This window comes from Papio anubis, chromosome 9 (genome assembly GCF_008728515.1).
Source record: "Papio anubis isolate 15944 chromosome 9, Panubis1.0, whole genome shotgun sequence".
NCBI classification, from domain to species: Eukaryota; Metazoa; Chordata; class Mammalia; order Primates; family Cercopithecidae; genus Papio; species Papio anubis.
Window position 1 is genome coordinate 95,429,597 of NC_044984.1, and position 23,670 is coordinate 95,453,266.

Sequence of the window (23,670 nt, forward strand, 5' to 3'; positions counted from 1 at the left end):
TAGTTTATTTGTGTAGAGGTGTTTATAGTATTCTCTGATGGTAGTTTGTATTTCTGTGGGGTCGGTGGTGATATCCCCTTTATCATTTTTTATTGCGTCTATTTGATTCTTCTCTCTTTTCTTCTTTATTAGTCTTCCTAGTGGTCTATCAATTTTGTTGATCTTTTCAAAAAGCCAGCTCCTGGATTCATTGATTTTTTGATGGGTTTTTTGTGTCTCTATCTCCTTCAGTTCTGCTCTGATCTTAGTTATTTCTTGCCTTCTGCTAGCTTTTGAATGTGTTTGCTCTTGCTTCTGTAGTTCTTTTAATTGTGATGTTAGGGTGTCAATTTTAGATCTTTCATGCTTTCACTTGTGGGCATTTAGTGCTATAAATTTCCCTCTACACGTTGCTTTAAATGTGTCCCAGAGATTCTGGTATGTTGTATCTTTGTTCTCATTGGTTTCAAAAAACATCTTTATTTCTGCCTTCATTTCGTTATGTACCCAGTAATCATTCAGGAGCAGGTTGTTCAGTTTCCATGTAGTTGAGCGGTTTTGATTGAGTTTCTTAGTCCTGAGTTCTAGTTTGATTGCATTGTGGTCTGAGAGACAGTTTGTTATAATTTCTGTTCTTTTACATTTGCTGAGGAGTGCTTTACTTCCAACTATGTGGTCAATTTTGGAACAAGTGCGATGTGGTGCTGAGAAGAATGTATATTCAATCAGTAGGATTTTTATATGCCAGCAGTGAACAATCTGAAAAAGAAATCAAGAAAGTAATCCCATTTACAATAGCTACAAATACAATCAAATAACTAGGAATTAACTAAAGAAACAAAAGATCTCCACAATGAAAACTATAAAACACTGACAAAAGAAATTGAAGAGGCTTTCTCTAGAGGTGACTTGCTGGGAGAGTGTCCCTGGCTTTGAGTCCCTGTTGCAGCCCTGCAGTCGGTGGCCTCCTCCCGGAGCAGAGCAAGGTCAGGCGGCCCCTGCTTGAGTCCTGTGTCGCCATGGCCACTGTTCCTGAGTTGCTGCAGCAGCAGGAGGAGGACCGTAGCAAGCTAAGATCTGTATCTCTGGACGTGAATGTTGATCTCTCGCTTCAGATTGACATACCTGATGCGCTCAGTGAAAGAGATAAGGTCAAATTTACGGTGCACACAAAAACCACACTGCCCACATTTCAGAGTCCAGAGTTTTCTGTTACAAGGCAACAAGAAGACTGTGTGTGACTACATAACACTCTTTTTGAAAGAACGGTCTATGCTGGGCTTATTGTGAGTGTTTTAGAAAATCAAATAAGCTAGTTCTTTCTGCCTTGTTATTCATTTAGTTTAAAGAGATTTATGTCTACTTTTTGTAATGGATTGTGAAAATTTTGATTTCGTCTACCTACTAGAGTATTTGCTAACTGTTGGTTAAGTGGAAAATATGTGAAGGAACAGTATTACAGCTTTGAGGTAATGCATACAGGCTTACATTATTTATGCTGTAAAGTGGTGTAAACAGTATAATGACTTTAGTCTTATCTACCTTTAGTTTTGGTTTTTCTCTGGTATGTTCTTCCCAATGTCAGTGGAATTGATTTCTAGGAAACAGCAGTATTGGTAATAGTATGTGATAAGATTTCTCAAAAGTGCTGAAGGAGGCCATGCCTGTAATCCTAGAATTTTGGGAGGCCGAGGTGGGTGGATTACCTGAGCTCAGGATTTCAAGACCTGCCTGGGCAACATGATGAGACCTTGTCTCTACTAAAAATATAAAAAATTAGCCGGGCATGGTAGCGCATACCTGTAGTCCCAGCTACTGGGGAGGCTGAGGCAGGAGAATCCCTTGAACCTGGGAGGCAGAAGTTGCAATGAGCCAAGGTTGCACCACTTCACTCCAGCCTGGGTGACGGAGTGAGACTCTGTCTCCCAAAAACCAAAAAGGGGCCAAGGAGGCAGTTTTTAGCCCTTGATCCTTAATTCTTAGCTGCAGGAACAGAGACTTAGCTGATTTTAAAGGAGATTTCCATCCTTTTTGTCCTGCCACACAGACTGAAGAATCTGTCCAAATGACGATTTCTTAATAATTAAACAAAATTAGTACTGAAGCTTATATTTGGATATGTTCTGTTCATTCAAAATTAGAGTCCTTGATTATGCTTTGGGATTAGGGAAAAAATCCTTTGGAATACTGGAGACTTCATAATCTTGATGGCTAATCATTGGTGTTTAGCATTCATTACACTAGTTTTAGGGCAACATTGAAGCAGTGTAGACACTGTTGTGCTCTGAACGATTGTCTGTAATGGATAAACTGGGCAAATGATTGCCATCAAAGTGAATACAGAAAGATACCTCCTTTTAAATGGCCAGAAGAAACAAGGAAGGTTAAGAAAAAACAGGAATTGACTTTTAAGTAGCCCTATAGGAGTGGAGTGGTTGTCTCCTGTGGACCAGCAAGAGTAGAATGAGGCACCAACTAGAAAACATTGCTACTGGGACAAGAGGCTCATGAATTCCTGCCACTGCTGCAGATTCCGCCTGCTCCTATGAAGCCTGACTTCGATGGTCCTTGAGAGAAAATGCAGAAACTGGGAGAAGGTGAAGGGTCTATGACCAAAGAAGAATTTACAAAGACGAAATAAAAACTGCAGGCTGAGTATCTCGCTGTTTTTAAGAAGACTGTGTCCTCCCATGAAGCCTTTCTTTAGTGGCTTTCTTCTCACCCTGTTCTCAGTAAAGATCACAACTTTCATGTTTTCCTGGAATATGATCAGGATCTAAGTGTTAGGTGGAAAAATACTAAAGAGATGTTTGGTGGCTTCTTCAAAAGCGTGGTGAAAGTGCTGATGCAGTCCTTTTTACTGGAGTTAAGGAGGTAGATGACTTCTTTGAGCAAGAGAATAACTTCCTTATTAACTGTTACAATAGGATCAAAGATTCTTGTGTGAAATCTGACAAAATGACCAGATCTCATAAAAATGTTGCCGACGACTATATTCACACTGCAGCCTGCTTACATAGCCTGGCTTTAGAAGAGCCCACAGTCATCAAAAAGTATCTGTTGAAGGTTGCTGAGCTATTTGAAAAACTTAGGAAAGTAGAGGGTCGAATCTCATCAGATGAAGATTTAAAGCTAACACAGCTCCCCCGATTCTACATGCTCAACATCGAGGCTGCTAAGGATCTCTTATATAGATGCACCAAAACCCTCATTGACTATGAGAACTCAAACAAAGCTCTGGATAAGGCCCAGTTTAAAAAGCAAAGACATCAAGTTGGCTGAGGCACACCAGCAGGAGTGCTGCCAGAAATTTGAATAGCTTTCCAAATCTGCAAAAGAAGAACTGATAAATTTCAAACGGAAGAAAGTGGCAGCATTTAGAAAGAATCTAATTGAAATGTCTGAAATGGAAATAAAACATGCAAGGAACAGTGTCTCCCTTTTGCAGAGCTGTATTGACTTGTTCAAGAATAACTGATATGCCTTCACTCTGAAGAAAAGAAATGAATGTGCAAGAGAGCCAAGCATCACTTGCACTTAAATCATTACCGCAGAAGATTTATTATCTTCAACTTTAGTTTAAAATTATGTGAATAAACATTTTGATTTCTGCAAATCAAACATTTAACCATGTTGGTTTAAAACTATTATTGCTTGCTACTTGGACATAACTAATTTTTCCTTGTGCATTTAATACCTCTGGGCAGAATCCAAATACTGAGTTCTCTTGTAGTACATCTTTAGTTACTAAGAAAGCATGTAGGAGACATATGCCTTCTGGAAACACATAGAAGCAATCACCTGGCCCATGTCCCTACAAACCCATGAATGTCAGGGAAGTGCCAGTTACAGCAGGTGATTCAGCTACTTGGGGCAAGTAACAGACCTTTTATTCCTTGCTGAAGGTGGGGTTTGTGTTTTTGTTTTGTCCACTGTTACTCCCCTGGTAGTCATCTGGTGTTTGTGCTATAACAACAGCAAGAAAATCTCATTTATCTTTATATACTCTTTGCATCTCCTTTTTTTTTTTTTTAGTTGAGATATAAATATTTGAGGGGAGAAAAGTATCTACGGGTATATATGGAAACAGATAATGTGGTCTACTTTATAAGATGGCTAGATCTACATTAGGAAAGGTATGAGCTCCCTCCCTAGTGGCCATGGGAGGTGAGGAGGGGGCGGTGTATGTCTTTGAGCATTTGTTTTTTATAAAGTATATAATAAAATAATAGTGCTACTAAAAAGAAAAAACAAAGAAATTGGAGAGGACACAAAAAATGGAAAAATAGTCCGTGTTCATAGATTGGAAGAATCAATATTGTTAAGATGCCCACACTACCCAAATCAATCTACAGATTCAATGCAATCCCTATAAAAATACCAATTACATGCTTCACAGAAATAGAAAAAATAATCCTAAAATTTTTGTGGAATCACAAAAGACTCAGAATAGCCAAAGTTATCCTGATCAAAAACAATAAAACTGGAAGAATCACATTACCTGACCTCAAATTACACTGTAGATCTTTAGTAACCAAAAAAGCCAAGTACTAGCATAAAAAACAGACACATAGACCAATAGGATACAATAGAGAGCCCCAAAACAAATCCACACACTTACAGTGAACTCATTTTTGACAAAGGTGCCAAGAATATACATTGGGGAAAAGTCTCTTCAATAAATGGTTCTGGGAAAGCTGGATATCCATATGCAGAATAATGAAATTAGATCCTTATCTTTCCCCATATACAAAAAAAATCAAATCCAAATGGATTAAAGACTTGAATATAAGACCTCGAACAATGAAACTACTAAAAGAAAGCATTGGGGAACTCTCCAAGACATGAAACTGAGAAGAGATTTCTTGAGTAATACCCTACAAGAACAGTCAACCAAAGCATTAAAAATGGACAAATGGGATCACATCATGTTAAAAAGCTTCTGCACAGCAAAGGAAACAATCAAAGTGAAAAGACAACCCACAGAATGGGAGAAAATATTTGTAAACTATCAATCTAACAAGGGATTAATAACCAGAATATATAAGCAGCTCAAACTACTTTGTAGGAAAAAGACCTAATAATACTGTTTAAAAATAGGCAAAAAGTTGAATGAACATTTCTCAAAAGAAGGCCTACAAATGGCAAACAGGCGTATGAAGAGGTGCTCAATATCATTGCTCATCATAGGAATGCAACTCAAAACTACAATGAGATATCATCTCTCCCCAGTTAGAATGGCTTTTATCCAAAAGCCTGGCAACAACAAATTCTGGGAAGGATGTGGAGAAGAGGGAAGATTTCTACACTGATGGTGGGGATATAAAATTAGTACAGCCACTGTGAAGAAAAGTTCCGAGGCTCCTCACAAACAAAAATAGTGCTACCGTATGATCCAGCAATCTCATTGTCAGGTATATATTCAAAAGAAAGGAAATCAGTATATTGAAGAGGTATCTGCACTCCTATGCTTGCTCTAGCACTGTTCACAATAGCCAAGATTTGGAGGCAACCTAAGTGTCCATCAGCAGATATATGAATAAAGAAAATGTGGCCCTTATACTCAGTGAAGTACTAGTCAGCCATAAAAAGAAAAAAAGAATGAGATCCTGTCATTTACAACAACATGGATGGAACTGGAAGTCATGTTAAGTGACATAAGCCAGGCACAGAAAGACAAACTTCACATGTTGTTCTCACTTATTTGTGAGATCCAAAAGTGAAAACAATTGTACTCATGGAGGTAGAGAATAGAAAGATGGTTACCACAGGCTGGGAAGGATAGTGTGGTGGGGGTGGAGGGGGGAAGGGGAGAGGGGATGGTTAATGAGTACACAAACAAATAGAATGAATAAGACCTAGTACTTGATAGCACAACATGGAGACTATAGTCAATAATAATTTAACTGTACTTTTTAAAGTAACTAAAATAATATAATTGGATTGTTTGTAACACAAAGGATAAATGCTTGAGGGGATAGATACCCAATTTTCCATGATGTGATTATAATGCATTGTGTGCCTGTAGCAGAATATCTCATGTACCCCATAAATATATATACCTACTATGTACCCACAAAAATTTTTTTAAAAATTAAATGAAAAAAGGTACAGCATTTTAACCCTTCCTTGGAACCTAAGATATGCATCTGAAAGGGGAGTTTTTACTGTATATAAGTCTGTCTAAATGCCTTAGTAACGTGATGAATGGTACAGTGTTTTTTCCTCCCTATTTGCAGAATATTAATCCTTGCTATGTTTTCCAGAAAAACCCTGTATTAGGATGAGTAAAGTTAGCTGCTATAATACACAAACATCACAACCTGGTGTTTGACAGAGCCCAGTCAGATGTTCCTGGTTGGCAGATGGTTTTCCTTATGATCATTCATATGGGTGGATGAGTTCCTTCCATCTTGTGGCTGCATCCCCTTCTGGATCTTCAGCATTCTCTCTATTCATTCAGCTAAAGTATAAAGGGAGCACAGGGAAGATATACCTACTTCTTAAATCTTTGTCCAAAAATGACATATATCACTTCTTACTTTCCATCAGCCTAAACTTGGTTTGTGGACACATCTAAGGTAAAGGCTGCAAAAATATAATTGAACTATGATGAGGAGGCTAAGAAATCATTTTGGTAAATATATAGCAGCCTGCCACAAATTTATTTTAAATTGATAATAATTATTCTATCATAAAACCCTAGAAGAAAACCTAGGCTATAATACCATTCAGGACATAGGCATGGGCAAAGACTTCATGACTAAAACACCAAAAGCAATGGCAACAAAAGTCAAAATTGACAAGTGGGATCTAATTAAACTAAAGAGCTTCTGCATAGCAAAAGAAACTACCATCAGAGTGAACAGGCAGCCTACAGAATGGGAGAAAATTTTTGCAATCTACCCAACTGACAAAAGGCTAATATCATATCCAGAATCTACAAAGAACTTAAACAAATTTAGAAGAAGAAGAAAAAAAAACCATCAAAAAGTGGGTAAAGGATGCAAAAAGACACTCTCAAAATAAGACATTTATGCAGCCAAGAGACACATGAAAAAATCCTCATCAATCACTGGCCAGCAGAGGAATGCAAATCAAAACTACAATGAGATACCATCTCACAACAGTTAGAATGGCGATCATTAAAAAGTCAGGAAACAACAGATGCTGGAGAGTATGTGGAGAAAAAGGAAAGCTTTTACACTGTTCAACCGTTGTGGAAGATAGTGTGGTGATTCCTCAAGGATCTAGAACTAGAAATACCATTTGACCCAGCAATCCCATTACTGGGTATATACCCAAAAGATTATAAATCATGCTACTATAAAGACACATGTACACGTATGTTTATTGTGGCACCATTCACAATAGCAAAGACTTGGAACCAACCCAAATGTCCATCAATGATAGACTGGATTAAGAAAATGTGGCACATATACACCATGGAATACTATGCAGCCATAAAAAAGGATGAATTCATGTCCTTTACAGGGACATGGATGAAGCTGGAAACCATCATTCTCAGCAAACTATCACAAGGACAGAAAACCAAACACTGCATGTTCTCACTCATAGGTGGGAATTGAACAATGAGAACACTTGGACACAGGGTGGGGAACATCACACCCCAAGGCCTGTCGTGGGGTGAGGGGCAGGGGGAGGGATAGCATTAGGAGAAATACCTAATGTAAATGACGAGTTAATGAGTGCAGCAAACCAACATGGCACATGTATACCTATGTAACAAACCTGCACGTTGTGCACATGTACCCTAGAACTTAAAGTATAATTTAATAAAAAGAAGAAAATAATAGGGGGTGGCCTGAAGAACATTCAGTCCTGTCCCTTTTGTGTCCGTGATGGGCTTCATGAGACACCCTTCTCAACGGTCTGTGATTCTGAGCCAAGAGTGTCCCAGTATCTGAACACTAACCTACCTGAACACTACCCCGATCCTACCTTTGCTTAGAGAGTGGAATCCTCAGATTTTCCTATTATGTCCACTAACGTTGTAAGAAAATTGCTATTTGGGACTGGCATTAACACCTCAGGTGAACTTTATTTGTGAGTAGGTTTTTATTTTTATTTTTATTTGTGAGTAGGTAGGTACATGGTGAAGGTGAAGGTAGAAAATGGAGCGGAAAAAGCATGTGAAACTCTGTCTTGTAAATACAATTAATCGAGTGTCGGATGTTGTGGCTTGAGAGTGTCCTTTTCTAAGATCTGTGAAGGAAATGGTAGACAGGTTGTTTCACCTTCATGCCTTCAATGCAGTGTCTCAGTGACCAGGTGACTTCGTCTCCGTTAAGGTAAAGTGCCTGTGTTCGTTAAGATAAGGTTAGATCACTGTAGCCCAAAGGCCTAACATCATTCAGTGGCGTTAAAAAACACAGAAATTAATTTCTATCGTATATAAAAGCATGAAGTGAGCATTCCAGGCTGGCAGACAACTCCACTCTACATGATCACTCAGGGACTCATGTTCCTACAAAAGAGCTGTTTTCCCATATCCCCAGACGTTGTCGTCACTTTCACAGTCTCACTGGGTCACCTCGGTTGTACCCATCCAGAAGGGGAAAGTGGATATGGAAAAAGCATCCTGCGATGTTTTAAGAAGTCAACAGGCAAGTACTACACATCATATCACCTGTGCTCATATTTCACTGCTAAGAACTATCCTTTGGTCACATCTAATGCAAGGGTATCTGGGAAATACAATATATATAGGCAACCATATTCTCAGCAACAATCATTTTATTGTGGAGGAAAGAAAGAAAGAATCTTAGAGGACAGTCGGTAGTCTCTGCCACAGGGTCCATACAACCAAATAATGGGAGTGATAGTTAGAACAGAATCACGCTTTCATTGCAAGACAAAAGAGAAGCATAAGAAGTTTCAAACTTTGATATTATTATTAAGTTATTTAATGTGCCCTGATATGTAAGGCATTCAGAAAATATAGCTGCATATTCTTCAAATTCATATCTTAATTTCTTATAAGCATATGAAAATACTTAGAAAATTTAGAATAGTTTTCCACATTTGCTTTCATTCTCAGGACAGCATTTCATTTATGCATTTACTGAGCCTCTGTGTGTGCCAGTTGCTGTGCTAGACTCTGAAGGTATAAAGACAACTAAGATACAGCTCTGTTCTCAAGAAGTCCACAAACTAGTCAGAGATATGATCCAGGTTTGGGTTTGTATTGGTTTTGTTTTTACAGTGCTGAATGGTGTGATTAGTGCTGACCTAGAGTTGTGTGCACAACTCAGCATGGGTGCACAGCGATGATTCAGGGGGTGTAGTTACGGAACACACGGGGCTAAACCTGAAAGTGAGGGTGGGAGTTGACCAGATGGACCCAAATAGGAAAAAACATTACTAGCTAAGGAAATGGTGTGGGCAAAACTGAGAAAGTATAAAACAGCTCATGTGTGAAAGTGTTAGTGAGTTAGCCTGGAGTCTGAGGTGCAAGTCAGGGCAGAGCAAGTTGGGCTTATGAGCTTTGCATCCTGAGCTGCTAACAGATTTTATTCTACAGGCAATGTGGCTCCACTGATTCCCAGGACACTTGGTTGGATCTGGATTTAGAGAAATCATTAGCAACATAAAATGATAGATTGGAATCTAAGGAGTTCAAAATGCCAGCAGTAAGGCTAAGCGTGCTGATGCTTTAGCTGAGAAAACTCTTGTGGAAAGAGTTCCATGTACCAAAAGAAAAATAAAACCTTGACAAAACTCTTAGGAATTTCGTCTTTTGAGAATAAAGCCATAAAGGAAATACACTTTTTAATCAAACTTATGGTGCCAGGTGGTGTAAGAGAAATATATATGTGTGTATATATATACACGTACACACACACACATATATATTTATATAAAACATAAAGATAGATATATATACATAACAAAAATATGTATAGCATAAACCAGCTTTGAAGGAGACAAGAAAGTGTGAACTCATGACATAAGACACTGTATAACTAGGCACTCTGAAAGTGCAGGGGCTCCCAAGGCTGTGAGTATTCAGAGGAGGGAGTTTAAACCATGGCGTAATGAGGGATTGGAACTTTGCCTTGAAAAGAGACAATGTGTCTTGGTTTGGTTACGTTTCATACGTACAGATAGAAGCAGATTCTTCTTCCTCAGATGAATGGGCATTTCACACAAAAACACCGACAAGGGAATGACAGTTGCACAAGCAGCTAATTTCTTCTTCTCTTCCTCTTAAGTACTATAATGGAGGAAGGGAGAGGATTACTAGCCAAAGAAGGGAATATTATAGTGTGAATATTTATGTCCCCCCAAATTCATATGTTGAAATCCTATTCTTTAAGGTGAAGGTGTTAGTAAGGGGGGCCTCTGGAAAGTGATTAGGGCATGAGACAAAGCCCTCATGGTTGGATTATTGTACTTATAAAAGAGACCCCAGAGAGCTAGCTATGTCTCCCACTGTGTAAGGGCACAGCCGGCGGGTACTATCTATGAGCCAGAAAGCGACCCTCACCAGACACCAAATCTGCTGGTGCCTTGATCTTGGATTTCCCAGTCTCCAGACCAGTGAGAAATAAATTTCTATTGTTTATAAGCTACCCAGTTTATGGTATTTTGTTACAGCAGCCTGAACAGACCAACAGAGGGAATTAATGGTTAGAATCTCTGTGTCCTCCAGGCAGGATTCAGCAGGAATCCTGAGGAAGGGTGATGGACTAATTGTGACAGCCACTGGCTCATCTTAGAAGTCACTTCCCTCAGATAAGAACCATAGAGGGTTGATAGGGCTTAGTGAGAGCAGCTGCCAGTAAGACAGACAGGATGTGAATCCTGTGGCCTGAGGCTGTCCCAGAATGGTCCCTCATCAAGTGTCTTTGTGCCCATGGGGGTACCTTCCTGAATTTTTATGGAAAATAGCCACATATTCAGGAGCTGGGCCACTTGTCTCTTCAAGGACAGGGAGACTCTAGAGACCAAGGAGGGAAAGTCTTTATAAAGTGGCATTTGCTTGAGGGGCTAGAGGACCTGATAAAGGAAAGACCCCAGGGACTCTGTGCAAAGACAGTTTGGTGAGGCAGAGGGCAAGCATGGAGAAAAGAGTTAATACAGCAGGCCTGCTTTAGAAAGGCCTGCTTGCAAGGGTGGCTCTTGGCTGGTATCTGGGAACTTGGCTTTCAAGACAGTTTCCGCCACCCTGACTGCTGAGAATAACTCGTGATGCATAAACTACATGTGCAAACAATACAATTTATGCTTTCTTCCTAGAACTCTAGAATTTTAGTACATGCTAGGCAGCTGGTGCCTATGTGACCAGCCCCCAATAAAAACCCTGGGCACTGAGTTTCTAACCAGCTTCCCTGTCAAACTGCATTTCACATGTGTTGTCACAGCTCGTTGCGGAGGAATTAAGTACATCCTGTGTGACTTCACTGGGAGACGGCTCTTGGAAGCTTGTCCTGTTTCCTGTCTACTTTGCTCCATGCACCTTTTCCCTTTGCAGATTTTGCTTTATAGTGTTTCATTGTAATAAATCTTAGCCATCAGTACAACTGTATTCTGTGTCCTGTGAATCTTCCTAGTAAATCAAACCTGGGGATGGCTTTGGGGATCCCTGAGACAGCCAGACTCACTGGAAGGACTCCAGTCGAAAATAGCTGCTCAGCATTGACACAAATAAACACATATATTTGTTTTAATTTCTATCTTCCAGAATAAGACATTTGATTATTTTAGGTGTATCTTCCTTAATAACTGTAACTACTCAGAATCTTTCAGATTTTAGAAAGGTACTGAATATACCATATATTATTAAGTGTCCCAGGAGGCCTGGGGAGTACATACTAATGTACTCAAATACATTAGTATGGCTGCTTTTAATACATGAAAAGTCTCACTAAGGGTAATAAATAGAGGTTATATGTAGCCTCACATCAGTCCAGGTCAGGGCTTGCCACCAGATGAGTTTGTGCCAAACTCAGGGGGAAAAGCACTTAAAATTTTTAGAGTATTTTGAATTTTGGCATTGCAGATAAGGGATTGTGGACCTATATTACCCTCCTTCTTTTGCTTATCCAGAAATTAAGGCTTTGAAAAGTTAATTGATTTGCCAACAGTAGCACAGCTTGTATCTGATCTGGATTTCAAATTTAGGACTGTCTAGGCTGCATGCCCAAGAACTCTTATCTATCACTCTATGCTGTCTTTCTAGCTACTTATTTTAAGAATATGTCTTCAGTGTCTGAATACTACTAAGGAGGAGGTAATGTGTGAACAAGGGAGAATAGAAAAGAAGAAAGTAATTATATTTTTTGACATGGCCATGTACATACTTACTTTCCTTCATGAAATGGATTCCTAATATCTAATTTATTTTTACCTTCTGTAAGTCTAACTGCATGACAAAGCCCATAAGAGAAATATCCACCCATTCTGTCTCCTAGGGTGTGTCTGTTATATCCTTATAGTCATTCTCAGAGTAAATGTGAGTGAGGGAGTGTGTGTGTGTCTGTATGCGTGTGTGTGTGTGTGCCCCTGCATTTGCATTGTGCCTTCCGAGGCAGCAGGAGTGTGTCTTGTGTCTTATTTTCTCTCTCTCTCATTTTTATTGCATGATGCTCAATAATTCATTTAAGTTGATATGCTTTTATGGAATTGAGTAGAAAATTATCTTGGCTGAATGAAGTTAACTCCCAGATTTCTCTGCATGGGGAGGCCAGCCACCTCCCACTTACTGGAGAAAGTTCTTAATAGACTTACCCACTTTTATCCTCACTGTGGCAACAAAGAGATGGTTTGGAGAAAAGAGAAACAACAGGACTCCTTCCAATAAAACAGGAAAATATATTTTACATAGGTATTTGCTGTGAGGAGGATTTGAAGGGACAGGAAATCACTACCAATTACATGTGAACTGTCAAGTTTCATTTTGACTTTTCTGCTCCTACCTGCCTCTCACTTTAAAAAATAAGGGCTTGCTTACCCATGTTTAGGCAATAGAAAAAATAAAATAAAATAAAAATAAATGCTTATCAATTAGATAGATGTCGGTAATCCAGTTTTCTGAATCCTGACATCCCAGAATGTAAGAATTTGTCATTCTAATAAGTCTGTTCTGCCTGAACTTGTAAATCAGCTTAATTTAATTCTAAGTGAAATCTCTCATTTTTCATTATGTTTGACACAAGCTTAGTGATTCTCAGAAAGTAGTCCTTGTGAAATGAAGTTTAGGTGGAAATTCTGATATTCGAGGATGCTTACACTAACAACTGTCATTCTTGGCAATGGCTTCATTATTCAGTGACACAGTTAAGAGCCTTGTTTTACTTTTATTCAGAAATGTCTTTGTCTTCCTCTGCTTGTTCCAGCAACAGTTTTCCTGGAGTTTTGGAAAAGACGGCGAGCAGTAATTGCTTATGACTGGGATTTGATAGACTGGGAAGAAGAGGAGGTTTGTATCATTTACCTCACAATGTTTTAAAAAGCAAATCACCCAGAACCACACGACACCCCCCGAATCGTCACTCTCTGTTCTGTGACGGAAGTTAGGTGTGCTCATAAAGCATTTTCAGTTGCCTTTTCAGAAAATGTCAAGCAGTAGAAAAAGGGACTGACAATTTTTTAAAAATTTTTGATTACTTAGTGGAATGAAATCCCTTGATTAAGTGAAGAATTCCACTTGTCGGTAGAGGCACCAGAAGAATTGGTGGTGTCGTTGTTTTTGTTTTTGTTTTCATTTTCTTAAAAATCATCCTTTTTTCTTTAACTTCAGCAGAAAAACAGCATTCATTTGACATCTCCAGGTACATGGAAGCAATCCTTCCAAGAGAATTACCCCAAGGCAATGCGTCTGTGAGTAGCACCCAGGACAGTGCCCAGGTGTGCACAGGCTCTGAAGTATGATATCAAGTGTTCAGTGCTGAGGAGAATCTACTCTGAAGCGGCCACCTTAGGAGACGTGGCTAAATGGACGGCCAGCTCTAGACAAAACTGCCAAGGAGGGCCAGACTCAGTCCCATCACTCTCCCTTAGCGTCTTCTAGGCCAGTCCATCGTGCTCCTCCTGACTTGTCTGGTTCTGATACTCTCTTCTTGCCCCCATTCCTGTTGGAAGTCTCAAGTACCTACACGGGGCGTGGTCACCACGGTCCCCTCTTGGATCCTGCTTCCCTTGACAGTTGGTCCAGGTCTCAGCCCCGCTCTCCTCCCTCTCGTTCATTATCTCTTACCCCTCCTGAGTCTTATTTCCTCAGAGCCTTGCTGTGTCAGTAAATCAGATAAACTACTCATATATGTGTAATGTGATCTTGGCTATTAATGTGTTTTGCTTGAAGGGAACACATGTGTATATTTTCATGTGTCAAAAGGAATCTTTCAGAAATATGAATGATGTGAATTTTAGCCCTGTGGTAGGCTTGGTGGGGGAAGTAATTTTGAGAGGTATTTTTGTTGTTGTTTGTTTTCTTCAAACTCTGCCTCCTGAATGGCTGCCTGTCCCCCTTCTCCCATGAACATGTTTGGGTAGTTTTTTGGTTTGGTTTGGTTTGGTTTTGAATGTATTTAAGGTGTACAACAGGAGGTTTTGATACATGATACTGGGATTTTCAGCAATCCTTGTTCTCCTGATAAGGCTTTCTCTCATGTTTTTATAAATATTCTCCAGGCCACATGCAGTGACTCACACCTGTAATCCCAGCACTTTGGGAGGCCAAGGCGGGGGTACCACTTCAGGCCAGGAGGAGGATTTGAGGATAGCTTATAGATGACCATCTTCTCCCTGTGTCTCTAGGCCAGGAGTTCGAGACCAGCCTGGCCAATATGGTGAAACCCCATTGCTACTAAAAACACAAAAATTAGCTGGGTGTGGTGGCATACACCTGTGATCCCAGCTACTTGGGAGGTTGAGGCACAAGAATTACTTGAACCCAGAAGGCGGAGATTGCAGTGAGCCAAGATTGCACCACTGCACTCCAGCCTGAGTGACAGAGAGAGACCCTGTCTCAAATAAATAAATATATGTGTGTGTGTGTATATATATATATATACACACACATTTTTTCTAGTTTCTAGGGGTGTGTGTGTGTATATATATGTGTGTATATGTGTGTGTGTGTGTGTGTATGTATATATTCTAGGTTTGAAGAAGCTTCCCAGGCTATGACACCTATTGGTAGCAGCAGGGCTGCATTCAGAGCTTCCTCTTATGTGGTGCCATTCTACTGCTTCTGGTTACATGTGTTCATGGGAACAGTTCCCAGTGGGATGGAAAATGTTTTTTCCTGGAAATCACCTTGGGCAGTTTACTTCACCTTTGGACTTTAAAAATCTCTAATGAAAAGAAGTGGGACTAAATTTTCCCCTTCTGTCTGTAAAGTGTGGCCCTATTTGAGTAACTTTGACCAAACCAGTCTACAATCATTGTTGGCATTTGTGGTGGGCCCCTGATGTGGGCACCCTTCTGGGGAACGTATGTATCCCTTATAAGTCTGGAGCCTTCTGTCTTCCCAGCCCCTGATAAAAAGTGCGGAGTGCTGAATTGTCCTCTCACTCTGCATACCTTTGTACAGGAGCCTACATACGTAGCCGTTCCCAGCTTGGCATTGCTTGTGGAAATGCCTCACTTCTAGCCCATGGTTTCCACCTTATTGTGCAGAAAAACCCAGACTCACTGCAGACCTTCTGGGGCAACCTTGCACATTAGTTTGTCAGGGCTGCCATAACAAAGTACCACAGACTGGGTGGCTTCAACAATAGAAACTTACATGCTCACAGTTCCGGAGGCTAGAAGTCCAAGCCAAGGTGTCAACAGGGTTGGTTCTTTCTGAGAACCATCAGGGAAGGATCTGTTCTAGGCCTCTCTTCTTGGCTTATAGATGGCTATCTTCTCCCTGTGTCTGCACATCATCTTCCCCCTGGGTGTCTCTGTGTCCAAATTTCCTCTTCTTATAAAGACGCCAGTCATATTGGAGTAGAGTCCATCCTAATGACCTCATTTGAACTTAATTATCTCTATTAAAAAAACCTGTTTCCACATATGGTCACATTCAGTACTGGGGGTTAGGACTTCAGCAGATGAATTTGGGGGAAGCAGGACACAATTTGGCCTGTAACACCCAGTGATATGGTTTGGCTGTGTCCCCACCCAAATCTCATCTTTAGTTGTAGCTCCCATAATCCCCATGTGTTGGGGGATGGACTTGGTGGGAGGTAATTGAATCATAGGAGTGGGTTTTTCCTGTGCTGTTCTCATGATAGTGAATAAGTCTCATGAGATCTGATGGTTTTATAAGGGGGACATCCCCTGCACATGCTCCCTCTTGCCTGCCGCCATGTAAGATGTGTCTTTGCTCCTCCTTTGCCTTTCACCATGACTGTGAGGCCTCCCCAGCCATGTGGAACTGTGAGAGTCCATTAACCCTCTTTTTCTTTATAACTTACCGAGTCTTGGGTATTTCTTCATAGCAGTATGAAAATGGACAGAAACATCCAGGAACACAGCCATGATTGACCTCAGTTCTTGGATGACTAGCTCAAGGGCTCTTGATGACACTTATGGCCTATTAAATTGGAAATTTCCCAAAGAAGCAGAAAATTCTAGGTCTGCTATGTTTATCTCCTCAAGTGTAACTGCCTAAAATGAGTGAAAGTCAGAGCCTGCTCTTAATGTATCTCCTGCTGATCTTACCCGTGACCTGCCCTTGAGGGAAGTCCAGCCTTAGGCTAATTCAGTGGCAGGAGCCAGGCTGAGCCATGTGAAGGCTACCCTTCACGCTACATGGGCAGGTGGCTACCAAACTGGGCTCACTCGCTGTGACCTCTCTTCTGTCAGCTCGTTCCTTGCTTTCTGTCAGTACCTTCATCCAAATCTTGACCATTTCTGCCTGGATTAACTCAGTCTCTGTTTCAGCAGGGTTTCTGCTCATTTACCATCCTCTCCTGAAACTCTCAAACATAATGCATGCTTAATTAACGGGAACCACATCAGTGTCCCCTCTTGCTAATTGCCTTTTCCTAATCCCATAATTGCTTTTTAGTCAGAAGCTTTTCACATTCGGGAGGCTCAGCTAAATGAATAAAATCTCAGTTTGATTTAGAATTGGAGGAACCTTGATTTCAACTGGTTTTGAAAGGTGCTTACGTTGTTTTCAATTAAGAATTAAGAATATACCTAAAGTCTATTGGTTAAAGATGAATGACTCCTATAGGAACTTATTAAAAAGTAGATTCACCATGTTTTTAGTGAACTAAATCTAAAAATGCAAAAAAAAAAAAAATTGCAGGAGAAAACTAAGAATTATATTGTCATTATAACTTACAAAATGGATTTTGAACATTTTCCTGCAGAGAAGGCTTCTTTGTCCTGGTGTTTCTTATCACTCTCTGGTAATAAAAGTGAAAGCTTATTAGTTGTTCCAAACTATTAGGACAAGACAGCTTGTCCCTTTTAAAATACCATTCTCAGGGTTTTTTTTCTTCAAGCATAGTTTTATAAGATAACAGATAAATGTAACTGTTAGCCCAAATTTCTTTGCTTTTGATGATAGTAAATCTTGATCTTCACTCTAGATTTTCTTCAAGTGGCCAATTTTCAAACATTTAAGCCTGGGCACCCAAGTCGACTTCATTGGTTGACTAATTAGTATGGCAGCTGTTGACTCTGTTTTATGGTGGGGTAAAATGATATTTCTTTTCTTACCGTGTTTGCATCTCTTTAGTGCATTAAAATGTGTCTGCTTGTCCTTTAGGAAGAAATACGACCCCAGTTTGAAGCCAAGTATTCCAAGAAAGAGCGGATGAATCCAATTTCTGGAAAGCCAGAACCTTATCAAGCATTTACAGATAAATGCAGCAGACTTATCGTTTCTGCATCTGGAATATTTTTTATGGTTTGAAACTTTTAAAAAATTTTGTTTCATAAAGTACAAACCTATAGCATAATAGCAGTAATCATACTGGGTATTTGCATAGTTCTACAAAATATTTTTGCACTTTGTTATTTATTCCTCACAGTAACTTTGTTTGGTGGTCAGGGATGGTGTTGCTATCCCCATATTGCAGATGGAACAACTGAGACTCCAACAGGTTATAGGACTTGCCCAAGGTCAGCCAGTAAGTAGCTAAGAGCCGAGACCCTCTAATCTGATGTTCTTTCTTCTTGCCATGTTCTACTATGTGATGCTGAAAGAAGTCAAAAATGTGAGACAGGATCTACAGCAGTGTTTTTCAAACTTTTCACTATGCCCATACAGTAAGAAATATATTCTCTGTCATATCCCTGAATATGCCAAGCAAATAGATGTATAAAACAGTGTAAGTAAAACAGTGCTCACCTTTATAATATGCATAAGCTCTGATTTTGTTTTATTATAGTATATTTTTAGTGAGAGATTAGTCTCCTAAAATTAATTTCCTGACTCACTAATGATCATGTCAGTTTGAAAAACAGACCTGAATTTCTAGCTTTTCCTAAAAATCTGTCTTAGTAATGAAGTTTAACACTGTTAATTTAACTTTAACACTGTTAATTACTGAACAAAACATATGCAGATGTTTCTAAAATGTCATTTTAGAAAAATAAAGGACTATTAGGATCCTCCTTTCCTTTTTTCAAATGATGAGTATGTAAATATATGCCTAGACCATTAGAGTAGGAAGGACAAGACTATAGCAAATCCAGACAGTCTACTCCCTTTTGCCAGTGAAGAAACTGGGGAGATGAAGGGCTGGGCAGCTTACCCAGACTCTTTGGCTCAGGCCAAGAATCAAATCCATGCCTGTCTACAGATACTGCTTTTAAGCATTTGTGTCACGCTTTGCCTTCTATGTACATATTCATATTGTTTCTTACAAAGACTCATAGACATAGATTAAGCTTTCCTGTTCTATGAATGGGGAATCTGGAACACAGGAGGCTGGAGCTATGGAGAGGACAAACTTGCCCAAGGTCACACTGCTGGGTGAGAGCTCAGCTAAGGCTCTGATCTGTCCTCTGACTTTGAATCCAGCCAGCTGTCCATCCTACCTTATTGGCATCCTTGTCTGAATTTCAGCATAGCTTTTACCTGTCTCCTGATCAATAGCACTACAATTAAGATCTGGACAGGTTTTATTTTATTTTATTGTTATTTTGGCCAGTCTGAGCTAGGACTTGTTCTTGAGCTTTTAGAACATATTTCCCTTAAAAGTAAGCAGAAAATAAATTTTGTGCAAAACAGGAATACTTTTGTGAAGAAAGGAATCTCTAAATCAGCAGAGGCCTTCCTGAGACCTGGCTTCAAAGTCTAGCCTTTGATAATTAAGTGGGTTAAGGTCTCTAAGACATGTTAATATTAGATGAATCACCTAATGAAAGTCGCAAAACTTTTTGGAGTCTCAGATTTGCATTAAAGTCGGCCCTATGTGTTCTGTGGGTTCCGCATTTATGAATTCAACCGACCACAGATGGAAATTGTTTTTAAAAACAGTTGGTTGTAGCTGTACTGAACATGTCACTTATTTCCTAAACAATACAACTATTTACATAACATTTACATTGTATCAGGTATTATAAGTAATCTAGAGATGATTTAAAGTATATGGGAGGTTGTGTACAGGTTATATGCAAATACTACACTATTTTATAGAAGGAACTTAAGCATCTGTGGATTTTGGTATCATGGTGTTGGGGGGTGGTCCTGGGCCAATCCCTCATGAGGATACTGAGGGACAACTGCATGTCATAGAGAAAGAAGATATGCTGTATTGTTCTCAAATGCCATGAAATCTTCAGGGAAACATGCTTCAGTCTGTGTGAATATCAGATTAACAAGATATGTACCTATCACACGGTTCACTCAACAGCAAATAACCGAGCACTTACTATGCACTTGTAATTATGCTAAGGTGCTGTAGAAACCATGTGAGCAAAACAGACTCCTTCCCTGTCCTCATGGAGCTTACTTTCTAGAAGGGGAGACTGAGAATAGTCAAACCGATTGTTAGAAATTATAAGTAGTGTCCTGAAAAAAGATGTACCCATATGGTATTGGTACCGTATGACAACACTAACAACAAATAGTCTGGGAGTCATGAAGAGCTTTTATTATGAAGTGGTGTTTGAGCTGAGAAGTGAGGAAGGATGAGTAGGTGTTAACTAGGCCGTGTGTGTGTGTGTGTGTGTGTGTGTGTGTGTGTGTGTGTGTGTGTTCAGCAAGAGATTGGGATAGTCTTGACAATTAAGGGTGCTTAACCCATTTGATGTAATGAGAGAAGCTGTGGGGACCCCAGAGGAAGGAAGAATGGTGCCCAAAGGGGCTAGAGAGGGTCTTGCAGGCTGCATAAAGGTTTTGCTTTTATCCTAGAATAATAGGAAACCAATAAACAATTTTAAACCCAAAAGTGACATGATAGGATTTCCATGTGAATATTTGTCCATCTGCTCAGTGTATATTCTGCATTAAAAAGTGTTACCCCATAGCTTACATAGATTCTCAACTTTCAAGCAATGCAGTTCTTTTATTTTAATAAGAAAGAAAATAGAAAAAGACAAGAGAAAGTATTAACCACAATGAAAAGTGTACATTTGATTGTGGTCTCTTGAGCAGTACTGCCATGGCGTTACTTCCTTTTCCTATCAGAGGATGTTCCAAGAATGTGAATCCTCTTCCTGTAACATTCCACCAAGGGGTTCACTGGGTGTCTTGTCTTCCTGCCAGATCTGCGTGGTGATTGCTGCCGTGTTCGGGATCGTCATTTACCGGGTGGTGACTGTCAGCACTTTCGCTGCCTTTAAGTGGGCGTTAATCAGGAATAACTCTCAGGTAGCAACCACAGGGACTGCCGTGTGCATCAACTTTTGTATCATTATGTTGCTGAACGTGGTAAGTGAGCTGCAGTGGCTAACCAAATGGATCAAAATGTGTGGGCTGCAAGTGGTAGTTTTCTTCTGTGGCTAAAGGGGATCTGGCCTCAGAGAGGTGGGCCATTCATAGCACTGATGTCCTGGCAGCAAAGTGCCTGGCATGAAGATGCACTTGGGTCTGGGTGCTTAAACGTCTTGATTCAAATCTAGACTCCAGGATTTTCTGCAGTATAAGATTGGGCAAAGCACATAACCTCTCTGAACATTAGTTCCCTTATTTATCCAATAAGATAATATTGTATACTCCTTAAGTAAATTTAGACAAAGAATTTAGAACACTCAGAACCTGTGACACAGCTTTGCAATGCTGGTTCCCGTTTCTTTTTGATTATCAGTGATAGGAAGATACACAGTATCCAAAGCATTCCTGGCTAGGTACAGGGGCTCATGCATATAATACCAGCATATTGGGAGGCTGAGGTCACAGGATCGTTTGAGCCCAGGAGTTCAAGACTAGCCTGGGTAACATAGTGGGACCTTGTCTCTACAAAAAAAAAAAAAAAAAAAAATTAATTAGCTGGTCATGGTGGTGTGCCCCTGTAGTCCCAGCTGCTTTGTGGGACTGAGGTGGGAAGATCACTTGGTTCAGGAAAGTGAAGGCTTCAGTGAGCAGTGACAGGGCCACTGCACTCAGCCTGGATGACAGAGGGAGACCCTGTCTCAAAAAAACACAAAAACAAACAAAAACCAAAGCATTCCTTGATATAACCCTGCAAGGAAACCCTCAAGCTGGTACATATTGCTTTTGTTGATTTCCAGGATTTTTCAGATAGCATATTTCAGCCCAGATTTCTTTCCTGAATCCCTAAACTCACATGTTAAACTGCCTACTTGACCATCTCGACCTAACACTTGCAAACCCAACTCCCCATCTTCCTTCCAGAATTAGCTCCTCCCACAGCCTTCCTAATTGTACTTGCTCAGACTAAAAGTCTTGGCATTCTCCCGGACTCCTCTATTTCTCTGGCTGTCCAAAATGTATCCAGAATTTGATCCCTTTCTGCACATCCCAAAGTCCCACCCTGGTCCAAGTCTGCAGTGTCTCTTACCGAGATTATTGCAGCAGATTCCTAACTGGTCTCCCAGCTTCCACATTGCTCCCTTCAATCTAGGCTCAACATGAAGCCAGAGAGAGCTTCTTACATGTAAGTCAGTTCACATGGCCCCTGTGTTCACAAGGTGTAGTGGCTTTCCTCTCTCTCACAGTAAAAGCCTGCGAAGCCACATCTACACAGTGGCCTCACAGGCTTTCGCTCATCTGGCCTGTGTAACATCTCTGACCTCATCTTTTCCCTTACTCACCCTGATTCACCTCCTCCAGCCGCACAGGTCCTTTTGATGCTCTCACCCCAGGACTTTTTTATTTGCTGTTCTCTCTGCCTGGAGCCTTTTCCTCCCACAGGGTCTGCATCGCTTAGTCCCTCACCTCCTTCCAGTCTTTGTTCAAATGTCACTTCTCTAGTAAATGCTTCCCTGGTCACTCTGTTTTAAATTGCAGCCCACTCCTGCTATCTGACAATTTCCCATCTGCTTGCCTGCGTTTTCTCTATAGTGTTTATCACCATCTAATATGCTATATATTTTACCTATTTATTTTGTTTATTATCTGCCATTTCTTTTGGAATGTAGGCCCATAAGGGCAGAACCTTTTCTTTATTTTTGTTTGTTTGTTTGTTTGTTTTTCACTGTTGTTATTCCCTAGGGTCTGGAACAGGGCCTGGCACATAGTAGATGCTCTGTAAATTGTTATTGCTATTTTTTGTAGAACAAAAGTAGTGTCTGACATGGTCAGCCGCTGAGGTCAACCTATACATAAAAATATGGCCAGGCACTGTGGCTCATGCCTGTAATCCCAGCACCACATCTCTACCAAAAAGTTTTTTTTTTTAATTAGCCAGGTGGCACACCTGTAGTCTCAGCTACTTGGGAGGCTGAGATGGGAGGATCACTTGAGCCTAGGAGTTCACGACTGCAGTGAGTCATGATTGTACCACTGAACCCTAGCCTGGGTAACAGAGCAAGGACCTGTGAAAAATAAAAAAATTTTAAAAGCTGACCTTAAAGGTTTGTAGTATAAATAAGTCAAACATTGTACATAGAGTGCCAAGGACAGTTGTTAGGCATGGAGTAGATGTTCAATTAATTATAGTTCCCCTATCCTTATTTATACTGCATCTTAAATCTGGGCCATAAAGCTGAAATGCTTACATCATTGGAAAAAGATTTTCCAAAGGCCAACTAATTTAATACTGTTATCCATACAGGTTTATCTATTTAGCTTGTCATTTCTAGTTCTTTAAACAATCCTGAGTTCCATAACCAATTAAACTTGAGTGATTCCTAAGAGAATTCAACGTACCCAATAACAAAGAATTAAATTTATGATTCCTTGGTTAACTAGTAATCAATGAGCTAATTAAATGCAGGTAGCTCATTATTAGTATTAAAATACATAAAACATCTTTATTGACCGGGCGCAGTGGCTCACGCCTATAATCCCAGCACTTTGGGAGGCCGAGGCAGGTGGATCACGAGGTCAGGAGATCAAGACCATCCTGGCTAACACCGTGAAACCCCGTCTCTACTAAAAATACAAAAAATTAGCGGGTGTGGTGGCAGGCGCCTGTAGTCCCAGCACTTCGGGAGGCTGAGGCAGGAGAATGGCGTGAACCCGGGAGGCGGAGCTTGCAGTGAGCGGAGGTCATGCCACTGCACTCCAGCCTGGGTGACAGAGTGACTCCATCTCAAAAAAATATATATATATATATACACACACACATACACACATGTGTATTTATA

General features: G+C 40.2%; 1 protein-coding gene and 1 pseudogene across 6 annotated transcripts in view; both read left to right on the forward strand.

The window, feature by feature from the left end:
* The window catches only part of ANO4 (anoctamin 4), a 406,193-nt gene that overhangs the window by 343,323 nt on the left and 39,200 nt on the right, over positions 1-23,670 (forward strand). For all 5 annotated transcript variants that reach the window (XM_021922815.2, XM_021922816.2, XM_021922817.2 and 2 more), the window contains 3 exons: positions 13,341-13,423; positions 17,717-17,857; positions 20,666-20,830. In XM_021922815.2, coding sequence (XP_021778507.1) covers positions 13,341-13,423; positions 17,717-17,857; positions 20,666-20,830 — 389 coding nt within the window. The remainder of the gene's footprint in view (positions 1-13,340; positions 13,424-17,716; positions 17,858-20,665; positions 20,831-23,670) is intronic.
* On the forward strand, positions 610-3,597 carry LOC101000421 (annotated as a pseudogene). The gene is made up of 2 exons (XR_162022.5): positions 610-1,265; positions 2,510-3,597. The product of XR_162022.5 is annotated as a sorting nexin-5-like (transcript).